Source organism: Nematolebias whitei, chromosome 4, assembly GCF_014905685.2.
Source record: "Nematolebias whitei isolate Nwh7 chromosome 4, NemWhi1, whole genome shotgun sequence".
Classification (NCBI taxonomy): domain Eukaryota; kingdom Metazoa; phylum Chordata; class Actinopteri; order Cyprinodontiformes; family Rivulidae; genus Nematolebias; species Nematolebias whitei.
The window spans coordinates 26,807,216-26,821,374 of record NC_056501.1 but is presented as its reverse complement, the minus strand read 5'-3'; the positions used below and the strand labels follow the sequence as shown (position 1 = coordinate 26,821,374).

General features: G+C 41.0%; 2 protein-coding genes across 2 annotated transcripts in view; one reads left to right on the top strand and one right to left on the bottom strand.

The window, feature by feature from the left end:
• The window catches only part of fam193b (family with sequence similarity 193 member B), a 24,069-nt gene extending 20,503 nt beyond the window's left edge, over nt 1-3,566 (bottom strand). The window contains exons 1-3 of the mRNA XM_037675926.1: nt 3,266-3,566; nt 1,234-1,512; nt 557-743 (exon numbers count right to left, since the gene is read on the bottom strand). Of these exons, the coding sequence (XP_037531854.1) occupies nt 557-743; nt 1,234-1,512; nt 3,266-3,424 (625 nt within the window). The 5' untranslated portion in view covers nt 3,425-3,566. The remainder of the gene's footprint in view (nt 1-556; nt 744-1,233; nt 1,513-3,265) is intronic.
• A 5,407-nt stretch (nt 3,567-8,973) lies between these two features.
• Nucleotides 8,974-12,398, top strand: mxd3 (MAX dimerization protein 3; the record flags this gene model as incomplete). The annotated part of the gene is given in 6 exon segments (XM_037675925.1): nt 8,974-9,034; nt 9,654-9,753; nt 9,896-9,925; nt 11,104-11,218; nt 11,316-11,481; nt 12,183-12,398. Coding segments are annotated over 6 exon segments (591 nt in total), but the record flags the coding sequence as incomplete, so codon positions are not given.
• Between the last annotated feature and the right edge of the window lie 1,761 nt (nt 12,399-14,159).

Genomic DNA, 14,159 nt, shown 5'->3' with positions numbered 1-14,159 from the left:
TGCTAACAGAACCTCACTGCTAACAGAACCACACTGCTAACAGAACCACACTGCTAACGGGACTATGGTGTTAAGAGAACCTCACTGCCAACAGAACCATTTGGCTAATAGGACCATGCTGCTGAAGATGAATTTCACTTTTTCCACTTTTGACGCTTGTTTTTATATTTTTGTTGCATGCTTTGGTAGTTTGTTGTTTTGTTCGTTTGTTTGTTTGTTTTGGCAAGTCGAGACGGTTCTTCTCGTCCTGAGCATTTCATTGCATTGTTGACCTTGTGTTGATTTGCATATGACAAATCAAACCTAGTCTTATAAAAAGCAGCTCAAGAAGCAATGTGAGCTTTTACCAGATGAATCTTTGTTCAAATGAAATGTCGGAGACTAAAATTTGAGCAAAGAGACCTAGAATACATCCCACAGCTAATGTAAAGTGAGCAAGACAGCCAGCACTGATTAGGACAAAAATAAAATCACAGAACATAAAATATCTCGTGTTAATGTCAGCAATCACCGTCTCCATCATTCAACGCTTCGGTTTGATCCTGTGAGAACAGACCTTGTTGTGAGTGTGAAGAAGTGCTGTGGTTGCAGTGCTCTCCTCCGTTGGCGTGGACCGAGTTCCACAGACCTGACAATTTGTGGGCTGACAGGAAGGAACTCGGGTCCCAGTCCACGGCGCTTTGTTCCGGGTAACCATTCCCACAGCTTTGGGACTTACAGGAGGAAGAATGTGACAATGGTACCTGAGTTTAAAGGGAAACGAAAAAGAAGAAGAGGAAAAAAAGCAATTAGCGGCTCATCTGGTGGTTTTATATGCTTGTATCTTGGCATCAGGAGTACAAATCAAGCAAGTTGAGGCAAAACTTCTAAGAAATGCATTCGCTCATTTGAAATGAGAGAAACAAAATATTAAAGAAACAAATAGACAATAATTACAAGGCAATGATGAACAACTCTGCCTTCTGTTTTCTTTTTGATTTTTACCGTTGAACCAAAAATATATTTTGAGCACAACGCCCCATGCTCATTTAAATATGCAGCATTTCTACATGCAGCACTGATATAAAATCAAGAAAGCAAACGCGAGCTCTGTTTCTGCCTTATGCAGCAGAAACAACTTCAACTTGCATCTATCTGTACGTACGGAAACAAAGACCAGTTTAGTAAGCCCCACAGCCAAAAACAGTTTATTCCAATAGAAGTTATGACCCAAATTGATCTCTTTGTATCTACCGATGTGGGCTGCTCCTGCGTGCTCCGCCTCTCCTCCTCTTCCACACTCTTACAGCAGCTCTGACAGATCCACAGAGGCACCTCTCCGAGCAGAGACTGAGACAGCGAGGGCACGGCGTCAGCCAGCTTTCGCCCCGGCGCCTCCCGCAGTAAGGCCTGGGAGAGCGCAGGCACGGCGTCGGCCAGCTTCGTCCCGTGGCCCACGGGGAGGCCGTTTACAGAGCCTGCTCCCCAGTCCTTGAATTCTCGGTGGCACAGGAGGCAGCAGGTGTGCATGGGCTAGACAGAGAAAAAGAATATTACAATTAAAGCCGAGATCTGTAATTCTGCTGGTTTACAAACAGAAGAGGAATAAAAGTGGTAGCCTCTCCTTTTTCGAGCAGCTTGAAGCCAGTGTTTGGGATTTGGGTCGGCATGCAAATCTATTAAAAGGATCTGTTTGCTTATCTACAAGACAAGAGATCCGCCTTTAGAGTCATCAAATCTAAACTTCCCTTTCGCCCACTCTTCACTTTGACAACCATTCAGCACGGTTTTATGTTTGTGGGAGTGCACCGTTTCCATTTTCCATGATTTCAAATATCAAGTGCAGGCTTGCAAAGTCAATGCAAACAGCGTTTGTCGGAAAAATGAGATAGAAACGCGTCAAGCGTAATTTTTAAACGGTTATAAACATCGATTTGAATGCCGCAAAGTGAAGCAAACAACGCGGCATCCGCACACTTCATCTGCTTGTTTGCAGCGGTGTTTACAAAAGATGACTGGCTGCAATAATAAAAGGAGAGAAAAATAATAACCCTAAGGTATTATACACGAGCCAAATCTATGTTAATCACATTGCCTAATATCACAAGTTAGTCTTAAGGAGTACTGCAGTCTGTAGGGGCTTTATAGTTGACCATAACTGACGATTAGTCAAGAAAACAACACAAACTGGTAAAAAAAACAAATGCAGACATATTTAAAGTCTTGGACGCTTTGCCTTGGATTACCCGTCAACGTTAATTCCATGCAAGTGCACTGAGAAGTGGAAAACAGATAAGATGTGGAAGAAATGCAGCCACATGATATTGGCATGATATTGGCATGATATAATCCTTGTATCCACCCTCAGCTACCTCAGGAAGGCCATACACAGGTGCAATAATGTCAAACACACAGCACAGACATCTGAGATTACACAGATAAAAATGTAAACATGAGCAACTGAAAATAAGCATAGACACTAACTGCAATCCAGATTATGCCTTCCACATGCAAACTGATAAAAATGGCCTTTTTTTTTTAATTTACTGCAAATTGTAAATAATTTATTTAACCTACAGTCACTCTCAGGCTCTAGGTGTCAGATTAACTGTTTGCTGAGAGAAGAAGAGGAGAAAAAAAGTGGGATTATTAACATAAACTTGGATTTTGTACCACCGCCTCAGATTATTAGCTGGCATGCGTTGAAACTTTTTTTTTTTTTTTTTTTTTTGACATTAGCTCCTGTTGTGCTCCAGAAAATGCAGCGAAGTCGAGTGAAATATTACAGTAAAACGACGCAATGAATCAGTCAACTAAATTTCTAAAATAATAACCTGGTTTTGTTTTTAGCAGCAAAAAAAAAAAGAGCTGTTTTAGCCGCAAGCCAGACTGGGATGAAGCACGTTTGCAGCACGCTAGCTTCCTGGTGGCTAACGCTGCTAGCTGGGCGGGTTGAGAGTTGAACAGGCTGGAAACAGGACGACCTGTCCGAGACACAATGTCACCTGTCCGGGGAGGAGATGGGCTGCAGAGCCCGCACACTCTGCTCGCCGAGTCCAGCGTTATTATTCATTTAACTGCTCACCAAACGCCGCCAAGCTCCACCATCCATCCGCGACAAGTCTCCGACATAGCTTTCTACTAAGCGAGCATTTATTTATTGCACCTTCGGTTTTTGTTTTGGTTATGCAAAATGAAGGCACGACGCTGGGATTAGCAGACTGGCGCCCAAACGTGGAGGGAACTATCCCGTTTCAAACGGAGCGATCGGTTTGCTTTTAGCTACCTGGTTCGCCCTGGTGTTGGCCAGCCTGTCCAGCTCAGCATCTCCGCCGTCGCCGCCAGCTGCATCGCCGGGAGAGACGGGGCTCTTCGCGGCGCTCTGCTGTCCGAGCACCAGCTCCTTCTGGACGGCCGCTTGCTGCTTGCTTTTCTTCCTCGCCATCACGTCGGTGCTTGCGGTACGCTTCGGCCAAGTTTGCACCAGTTTCGAGGGTTCGACGAGCACACTTTCGTTTCTTCTCGGACCCGAAAATGTTCTTTATCTCCTCCAGTGAAGACAACAGTCAATATGGCGGAGGACTGGCACACTCGGAGGTTCAGAGGTTAAAGATACTATTGGCAGCGAGGCTTCACTCTGCTGCGGAGAACTCCGTTACAGCGTCATTCAGGAAGTGAAGCCGCGCTCCGCCATCTTTGTTGAGGGCAAGACCTCCACTCTCGGTTTTCCTCTATTTCTTGTGTAAAAATACTATTTTAAACCAACAACCACGATTATTTTTTTTACTGTACTGCTTCGTCATTGGACATGTTCTTTTATTATCACAGTGCTGTAATGCTATGAATAATAAAATAAGATAAAGGTTATAAGTGTAGAACCACTAGACTGAGGAACAGCTTCTACCCTGAAACTGTTAGACTCATAAATCCCTAACCAGGATTATCACTGTGAAAAAAAAAATCACTGTAATGCAACTTTGACTGGTGACATGTGCTGCTGATTATCCGTGCTGCTGATTATTTCATGCTGCTGTATTCATTCATTCGTACCCATCCACCCACAAAGACTCATGTTCGTGCTGCTGTTGTTCGGTGTATTGTTTTGCACTATCAGTGATTAGCGTATATCTTAGATCTTTTAGCGTACCGTTTGGAGTTCATTTAGCATATATCTTAGTTTATTATTTGCTGTTTCTTTTTACACTTTATATTTTTGCTATTATTGGATGTAATTGGGACCCTGTGTACACAATTTTGTTCCATTGCATGTGATGTGAATGACAGTAAAGAACCTTGAACCTTAAAGAACAGCTTTAAAAGCTAAACTATACGCTTCTTCAATTTAGTTAAGTTTCTAATATGTCATATTGCATAAAAATATGTGCATTATCTCTGTTTAACTTTAATAAATGTTGGGATATGCAGTGTTTGGACCAAATACTTCATACAAAAAAGGTGTGCACACTTTAAAAATAACTATTTAAACAAAATAGTTACAAAGACATTTACAAACTGGTACAAAATATATATTTTTTCAGTCAACCTTTATTTAGACAGGTTAATCCCATTGAGCCTCGGGGACTCATTAACAAGAGAGATGTGAATTTTAACTAAGAGTGATGACAACAGTGGGCAACGACAACAATAGATAATCATAAAAGATGCGTACAATTTTATTTATTTATTTTTAACAAGTGAAAACAAAATGGTAATTAAAAGGAAAAGTAGCGAAAAAAACAGCTAGATTATAAGGCGGTGTAGAAAACTAAAAACAGGAACATGTCTGCGTTGGTTTTTGCCAGGAACTTTACAGATGTTTAAGCCACCAGAGAGGTCAAGGTCGAGAGCTTCAGATATTTTTACAAGATATCTGGAAAATATCAGTAATAACATCAGTTACAGCTTTTTAGTTCAGATTTTTTTAAATGGGGGGTATGTGGAAAGTTTTTGAACTCTTAATATCTTAGCTGTTGTGGATATCGCTTTGACTGAACACAGTTTGGAGAAATGGATTTTAATTACAATCAGATTAATGAGTTAATGCCTAGTTCAATCAGATCCAAAACCAAAGTGGATTGCTGTTGTTTTAAAACAACTTCAATCTCAATAAATTTACAATCCATACATATTCTGTTATAAATCTATACATTGTTGGTGTAGTGGACTAGGCCTGATGTCAAAACTTGACCTTAAGAACCTTGTGGGACAGAAACTGTAATTTCATTGATTTGAATCCAGAAATACAGGTTCACCCATCCTGAGACTTTCTTTCTTGAAAATTCAAGTGAAAGAACACTCTCTTTTCTATTATCATTACTGTTTTACAAATGTTTGATAATCAAAGTGTTTTAGTTCAAACATTTTAGATGTTACAGTGAACTAATCAATTTTTATTAACTGTGAAAACAGTAACAATGATTTTTTAATCCTCATGCAAAGTTAGAATTCATGTTAAGGCCTGTTACAGAGTAATTATGCATTTTCTGATTTTCTGTCTTTGAATGAGCAGTGTACGTTTGTTCCAAGGTCAGGAGTCGAAGCAGACAAGTGTTGGAACAACTGTCTTGTTTTTAAATCCTCTCAGACATAAACAGAGAAGTTGGCACCTGTTTCTCCAAACTCGCCCAAACATTTCTCTCGCCTGTCTGGGGAACATTTTCAATCTGTTCCATAACATTCTTGCTGTTTTCTGACTTCTAGTAACCTTTTACGTCACAAACCACACCCCTGTCTGGTCGACATTGACCAATCAGGGACTCCCAAATGAACCGGAAATAGAGCCCTTCAAAATTTCGGTACTTCCTAGTTCTCTCAGATCGTTTCTGTGAGTTGCCGTTGGAGTCGGGCTGGAGAGTTTGCAGCTCCAGTCGTTTGGGAGAACAGAAGTCCAGCCATGATAAGGCTCTTCCGAGATTGGGATTATAACATCTTCCACCTCTGAGTGGAACTCGGACGAACCCCACTCATGTGAGGTCCACTGGCTGAGGTGAACTTGTGTCAGACGGAATATCGTCACTACTTCAGGACGAGTCACAGCCATCCTATGGAGACGCTGGACAGGTAGCGTTAACTGGAACTCCGTATCTGCTGATTCATCTTCAGAGAGGTAACGAGTCAAGTTCACTACCGAGCGTACCGAGGAAAGCTGGGTTCGAATGGAGAGTGTCGTTTCTGGTCAACACTCTCCCTCACACACCATCTTTTACTCCCTTTAAACTTCATTTTCCATCTTTAAATTCTTCTATCAAGTAGAAATCATTCCAGATAATTTTAGAAATGTCTGTGTAAAGTGCTCATCCACCGCCGTGTGGATAATTGATCATAATTGTACAGCTTGCTGATTAATTATGTTGTTATTTTCATATTTTGCCAAATTAATGTAAATGTTTGATGTTAAACTTTGATTCTGTAAATAAATGACCACATTCATTTTGATGGGTCAAAGATAAATAACGTCTCACGTTACATTTTACTAAATTCAATGCACATTTATATTCAGTCCAGAAAAATGAAAGAATCCGTTTTAATCAGGTGAATATCTCAGGATATGTTCATCTACATTGGTAATTTTGCATGTGGTTAGTTACATGTTGTTCTTTTGCAAGGGGTTGCCACAGCGAGCAAACTCTCATGAGAGATTTGGCAATTGTTTTACACTAGATGCTCCTCTTGATGCAACCTGGGCTCAAACCTACGGCCTCAGGATTGCAAGACCACAGCACTGACCACTGAGCCACTGCAAATGACCACTGAGTTGATGCAAAGAGAATAACCTTCATATCAATGTGAAGAAGACAAAGGAGATGATCGTGGACTTCACAAGAAACAAACACACCTACACCCCCTGAACATAGGAGGATCTGCAGTGGAAGTGGTCTCCAGCTACAAGTACTTGGGTGTACACATGAATGACAACCTCAGCTGGAGCAACAACACCACCAGCCTGATCAAGAAAGCTCATCAGAGACTCCACTTCCTCAGGCGGCTGAGACGAGCTGGTCTGGGAAGCTCAGTCCTCACCTCCTTCTACAGGTGTGCAGTGGAGAGTATCCTGTGCTCCAGCATCAACGTGTGGCATGGAGGCTGCACAGCTGCAGAAAGAAAAGCTTTGCAGAGAGTGGTGAAGGCTGCACAGAAGATGTTGGAGTCAGTCTCCTCACCATCACAGACATCTACACCTCCAGATGCAGGAAGAGGGCCACCTGCATCATGAAGGACCCCACTCACCCAGCACACACACCTTTTTGCCCCGCTCCCCTCAAGAAGGAGGTTAAGGAGCATTAAGTGTAGAACCACTAGACTGAGGAACAGCTTCTACCCTGAGGCTGTTAGACTCATGAATCTCTAACTAGAATAATCACTGTGAAAAACCACATCATGTTGCTGCTGATCTGTTTCATGTTGTTGCTGATCTGTTTCAATGTTGCTGCTGATCTGTTTCATGTTGCTGTGTTCATGCGTGCTCATCTGCTCACACAGACTCATGTTCATGCTGCTGTTCAACGTAATGTTTTATGCTATCAGTGCTTAGTGTATATTTAGTTGATGTTTTTCTTAGTTCATATCTTAGATCTTATTACAGTTTTTCTTTTACATTTTATTGTTGGATGTAACTGGGACCCTGTGTACATAATTTCGTTCCACCACATGTACCACATGGGGTGCAAATGACAAATAAAGAACATTGACTCTTTGAATCCTTGAAATATGGTTATTTACATGTACATCTATTATTATTTGTGAACACAAGTCACAGCAGAAGCAGCTAGCTGTACCACTTCCAACAAAGATGTCATAATATTTCTGCCAGAATGAGTGTGTAATGTCAAACTGACAGCAGTGCAAACGTTTATAAAATAGCATTGCTGTGAACTGTTAAATATAATTAAATTGTATTAATGCAAGACAGCAGCAACTAAACTAGTTTGGTCTAGGCTCAGACCAGACACTATTTCTTTAGTCCAGTCATGGTTTAAAATACGTTCCTCCAAACTGAGGACATCCAAACACTATCTACAACAGGTAAGATGTTGTTGCTCACAACTTTGCCACAGATCCCCACTTTAGTAAATGCTAAAGGTAGCTGACAAAACAATGAAATTAGTTTTTTTATACAAACATTTTTAGGTGTGGTTGTTGAATATATTGTTTTTAAGCAGATTTTTTTTTTATATACTTTTCAGGCAGTATTTTGGTTGATGCTTTGATGTTGTTATCATACAATCAAAAAATAAATATGCAATCTTTATGGATGCAAGTGGTGGAATACTTAACACCACTCAAAATAGAATAAAAAACAAGTCTATCATGTACTTTTTTTTTTTAAAGAAATGTGATTTGTTTAATGTTTAATATGTATTTGAATCCAGATTTTTATCAGGTTAGAAATTATGTTTGTATGCGAATGATTGGTTTAACAAATTTAGTATGTTGCTTTAGATACGCTATAGTTGAATCTCAAGTTAAAAAGACAAAAATGATCATAAAAACGTGTAAAAATAAACATTTCTTGAAACTGACTGAATAAAGCAGGCAGGGGAGTGGCTGTAGGCTTGACAATGACGTTTTACGTTTTATTTTGATTCCTTCAAATGCTATCGGAAATATCGTCATGAAGCCAAAACACATTAAACTTTAAATAAAAATTAAGAAGTTAAAGCAAAATCCAAACGGTAAAAGTAAAATAATAGCTAACAACAGATGTTTGCGTTTCTGCACCATGTGATTAATCTATTTTTTACTTTACATTCCTCAATGCACCGGATTCTAATACGCTGCGTTATATAAAGAGGCAAAAATATCCGAGGCTACGTGCTGTACGTGAACGCATCACTATTGTTAGTTCTGTGCACTGAAAACTACTCGCTCGCGCAAAGGAACTGCTCGATTCTCTGCTCTAGGCTGCTGATGCTCATTCCACTGTTTGTTTACCTTCAGTCGTTCTCCAACAAAAAAAATAATTAAGAGTTATAAACAATTTAAACAATGGAAGCTAATGTTTGCAACATCCAGGTGCTTCTGCGAGCAGCTGAGTTTCTGGAGAGAAGAGAGAGAGGTCAGTAAATTTTACGTCAACTGTCAGCTTGTCGGCGGCAGTTGAGGGTTTAACAAAAACAAGCTGCATCCTGAAGCCACCGTAACAAACACCCGGGTTAATAAAGCATAGACACAGTTGTTTTCAGATTTATGAGCTTTATCTTTTGTGGGGTGAGCGCTTACTCTTTTCTATTGTTGCCGTGTTTGACTCGGTGACCTACATTTTGGTCGCATCTTTGTACGTGAAGGCGCCAATCCGAGGCGGTTTGAAAATGAACCCGGTGTGAGTGGTTTAATGCAAGACGAGCTTTTTACTGACGAACTACACAGCAGACCGTCTGCACGGACACCGAGTTGGCTTTTTTTTAAAACCTCTTTTGTTTGTTTATGTAGCAAACGCTGCACACCAGTTTAAAAATAGCGAGTGGGCGATGGCGCCAAAAAAACAACAACAATAAAGTCGCCGTCCAGCTGATGACAGCTGAGACTGTTTTCATCCTCGGTTCTCTTCAACACACAACTTACACTCCAGATCTTAAAGTTGAGTTTGCACTTTTAAGGTTTAAACGCGTTGATGGTAAGAAACCTTCACGTTTCGCAGAGATGCAGCCTGACAGCTGTGTTTGCTCCTCCTGCAGAAGCAGAACATGGCTATGCTTCAGTCCTGCCTTTCAGTCCAGGCACCTCGGACAAGAGGAGCAAACAGAAGAACAAGAAGATGTCAGCTGGTGGCAGTAGGTGAGGACATTATGTAACAGAGAAACTGACCACGGGGTGTGTTTGTTGTTGATGAAGCACCCTCTGCCTCAGCTGCTGCCTCCGCTCTTGAACTTTTCATATTTCCAATGGTGACCCAAGTGTGTTTTTGTTTTTCCTGCAGGTCGGTCCACAACGAGCTGGAGAAAAACAGGTAAATGACTTTTTCCTAGCTTTGATATAGAGGCGGACCCATGTGAGGTTTTCTGCGTGAATGCTGATCTTTAGAAATTACTGGTATATGGCGGCGATTTATTTTTATTTTTTTGGGCCAACATACAAAAGATTAGTGTAACTCCATCCATTCATATTTTTTTTAACTCTCTTCTTTCCGGGTCGTGGAGAGCTGGCGCCTATCTCCAGCAGTCGCTGTGCAAGAGGCGGCTACGACCTGGACAGGTCGCAAGTCAGTCACATAAGATGAGATAGAACTTTATTGATCCTGCGGGAAATTGTTGTGCCAGAGTTTCAATGCAAGATATACAAAAAAAATAACGGATAATTAAAAAAAAGAAACGCAGAGATAAACGAGCATTCTCACCCACACCTAGAGGCAATTTAGAGTTCCCAGCGAACTCTAACATGCATATTTGTACACCCGGAGAAAACCTACACATGCAAGGGGAGAACATGCCCAGAAAGGCCGTGGGGCAGTCTTACAACCTTCTTGCTGAGAGGCCACAGCTCTAACCACTGCACCACCCCTAATGTGTACACTTAAATTAACATACACTTAACACTTTTGCACCGAAAATATATATATTTATGGCAGCCATCTTTAATTGAATCACAAAACGACAAAGTCTAGATGTCCACTCAATGATAACGTTCTCAGTGGTCCATGAGATATTTTGCTAACAAACCAGGTTAACAGTTGTGGTGTTGGTTGTGAGTGGCTCTCAGCTGCGACTACACCAAGTTTTAGCACACGTTCTGTAAAATGACCATGAAAGAATTAGTAATCCGTCTAGGAAAAGCCCTGTGGGGGTCAGACAACAGCTTCGTGTGTTAGCGCTGCCTCAGTCATGCTAGCAGCGTGTTAAAATAAAACAATGGCTGGATTTAATTCTTATTTGTACGTTTTAACGACTCTTAGTGTTCAAAAGTCATAGTTGATTTCTTGCGTATAAGACACTCTTCTCATGTGAAATAAATTCTAGGTGACAGTGAGCTGGTTGTAGCAGCTGCTGTTGCATCTTCATTTTACTACTTGCTAAAGAAGGCATGACTGGTATCCAACATGTGGCCAACACTGGGTCCAGCTCTACAAGAAACTATGAGATGCTGATATCAGGGCATTCATTTTCATCTTTGGTTTGTTCTGCCGTGTAGACGAGCTCAGCTGAGGCACTACCTGGAGCAGCTGAAGAAGCAGGTTCCTCTGTCGTCGGACTCTGTGAGGAACACCACCCTGAACCTGCTGAGGGAGGCTCAGCTTCACATAAAGGTACGCCTCCACGTTCAAGAGCTTCGGTTTTCGGCGCGCACGTCGCTCGCTCACTCGCTGTCTGTCTCCCGTTTTTTTTTTTTCCTCTCGGCTTCAGAAGCTGCAGCAGCAGGACGAACGAGCGGAGCGGCTGAAGGATCGCCTTCGCTGGGAGCAGAGAGAGCTGCGGGTTCGGCTGGAGCAGCTGCAGAGAGGCACGGAGAGGATGAGGAACAACAGCCACGGCTCCACCATGTCCTCCGAGAGGTCGGACTCCGACAGAGGTGGGTGGGGAGGGGTTTGCAACACGGTTGGATGGAAATTAAAAGTCCTTGATTAGGCAAGATCTGTGTGAACTTTTGTTTTTCTGTATGTTTTGCAATCAAACTACTTCCTCATACTTTGTGCTGTTTTTTTTACCTTTTTTATAAATTCAAATGGGAACAACTTGTGAAGTATTTTAGTATTTGTACCTACTATTCTTTATGTGATGGGGCGACTTTGGCGCAGGGCTAGGACAGTCGTCTTGGCCACGTGTCCTTGAGAAAGACGCCTAATCCCCAATTGCTCTCCAGGCACTTCAATATGGCTGCCCGCTGCTCATCATGTGTGTGATGGGTTAATTGCAGAGGACAAATTTTATTGTTTTGTGTGCATGCAATGATGACGACACAAATCGCTCCATTTATTTAACTTTATTTACACAAAAAAATGTCCCCATGCAAATGCACTGAGATCTCCTCTTATTGCTGCTTTATGCTCATTTTAGCTTTTAGCTATGGTTTTGCTCTGGTTGGTTTCATTTTCCTAATTCGGTTCAAATGTGATCTTCAGTGCAGCTCAGCGCTTTCTGTTTTCTCTAGTTTGTGTTCCATGTTGGGGGGGGGGCCTTAAATGTGTAATGAAGCGCGAGTTTTCACCTGAAAACGTGATTTTTGTCCTGCTCTCTGTAGACGAGTCTGACGTGTGGCTGTTTGTCTTGCAGAGGACGTGGAGGTTGACGTGGAAAGCATCGTGTTTGACTGCGTGGACTTGGACGGCCTGAATATTGCACACAGTGACGCAGACCACTCGTACTCCAGCGTGGACAGGGCCTGGCTATGACCGCGAGTAAAAAAAAATAAATAAATTAAGTGTCTGCCAGGAGCGGGGAAGAAGAGAAAACATTCCAAAAAAGAAAAATAAATGAATAAAACAGGATGACGAAGATGTGACCATAAAACTGAACTTTTTACTTTTATTCTTTTTTTTTTTAAATATGAGACTTTTCGTCATCTTTTCAAAATGGGTACACGCTAATTACAAGTGTCCATTTGCACTGAACTGGGATGGATGTTACATCATATAAGCTTCTTTTTTTTTTTCTCTCATCGTATGATTTTTACTCAAAGCCATGAAGTGTTCATTCTTCATTAGATGCTTCAAGAGCAAAATAAGTGCTTTTATACAAAACTCACCTTATCTCGTATGTTTGTGCTGAATTCTGCCTTAAACCAGATTTAATCCACACAACTCTTCATTCAGCACTGTTTATACTTCCACATGTTGCATGCACTTCATTATTCTGCTCTATCTTGTTGTATTATTGTCATATTATTCATGTTCTGTCTCATATTTAACTTATTTTTTTTGTCTGTTGCCCATGATGTCCACTCATTGCACTCGTTAAAGGAAACGACAATAAACGGGTCACAATTACACATTGATGTTTGATATTTAGGTAATGCTGCCAAAAATATGAAATAAAGGAACGCCCACCGTTCAGCCTTTAGCTACATGGAGCTGGAATAAAATGTGAGGTTGTAAGAGCATTAAAGTTTGTTTAACTGATTATTGTTTCTGATGTTTGCTAATAAGTGTTCAAAATGGTAATTATGCACACAATACATTCACCAGTCAGCCAGGCAATAGCTACTTGTAATGATTATGTATTTAATACCTGAAGGTGCTTTCCCCTTCACTGTTTGTATATGTATATGCAAGACGCCTTTTATTACGTTTTCTATGTCTCTGCCCAGTAATATTATGTAGCATTTTTTTGAACAAATAAATTTTTTCTATATTTGCATGTTTTGTGTTTATTTAAATGATCTTTTGGTTCCAAAACAAGATTTTAGTTCCATGTTAAAGGAAATTATTACATAAAGAATTGTTTTTGACTGTTGGCAAAATATCTCTTTGATGTACGTCTACAACTAATAACTGTTGGAAGACTGCCAGATTCAAGATGGCCGCCACAGCTAACGGACCTTAAAAATCAAAAATGGCTACAGCCGAGTCAATTTTACAGATGGTGACCTAAAATGTGTAGTAGCTGAGATTGATCCCCAACTAATATTTTAAGTGTTAATAGATTGTGTTAGATCTTTGTAAATCATGTTAGTAAAATATCTAATGAACCACTGGGTTGATTGTAATGACATTTTTCAAATATTTATTGGGTGGACATCTACCACTAAAGCTAGCCCATTTCAAGATGGCCACCACAGCCAGCTGGCTAAACAATAGTTCAAATGTTACCAGTTTACAAGATCTTGAGCTAAAATTTAACGTGGAAGCAGCGGAGAGTGACGAGGGTCAGTCGATGTGTAATCAGAATACTTTATCCTTGCACCCAAGCACAGCGAGTTATGTTCCGTACAGTTGTCTGAAAGATGGGCGGAGTGCACGTGGCTGCAGCTCCTACGAGCGCAGCCCTAGACGAGGGGGAAGACCACGAGGAAAGGATAGTGGTACTGAAAAAAAAGGTATCTTCTCACCTTGTCAGGACACGATTTAAGAGATCAACAAACTACGAGCAAGAACTTTTATAGACACATTATACGCATTTGATGACAAGACGGTGAGATTTGTCCATGAAGCACTTCTAGACAGAGCCATAGTCCTGAAAAGATGTTGGTGTTAGACTGTACAGCTCTGGTAAGTGTTCACAGAAGTTCTTGGAGGAGGGTTGTGCGAGGGA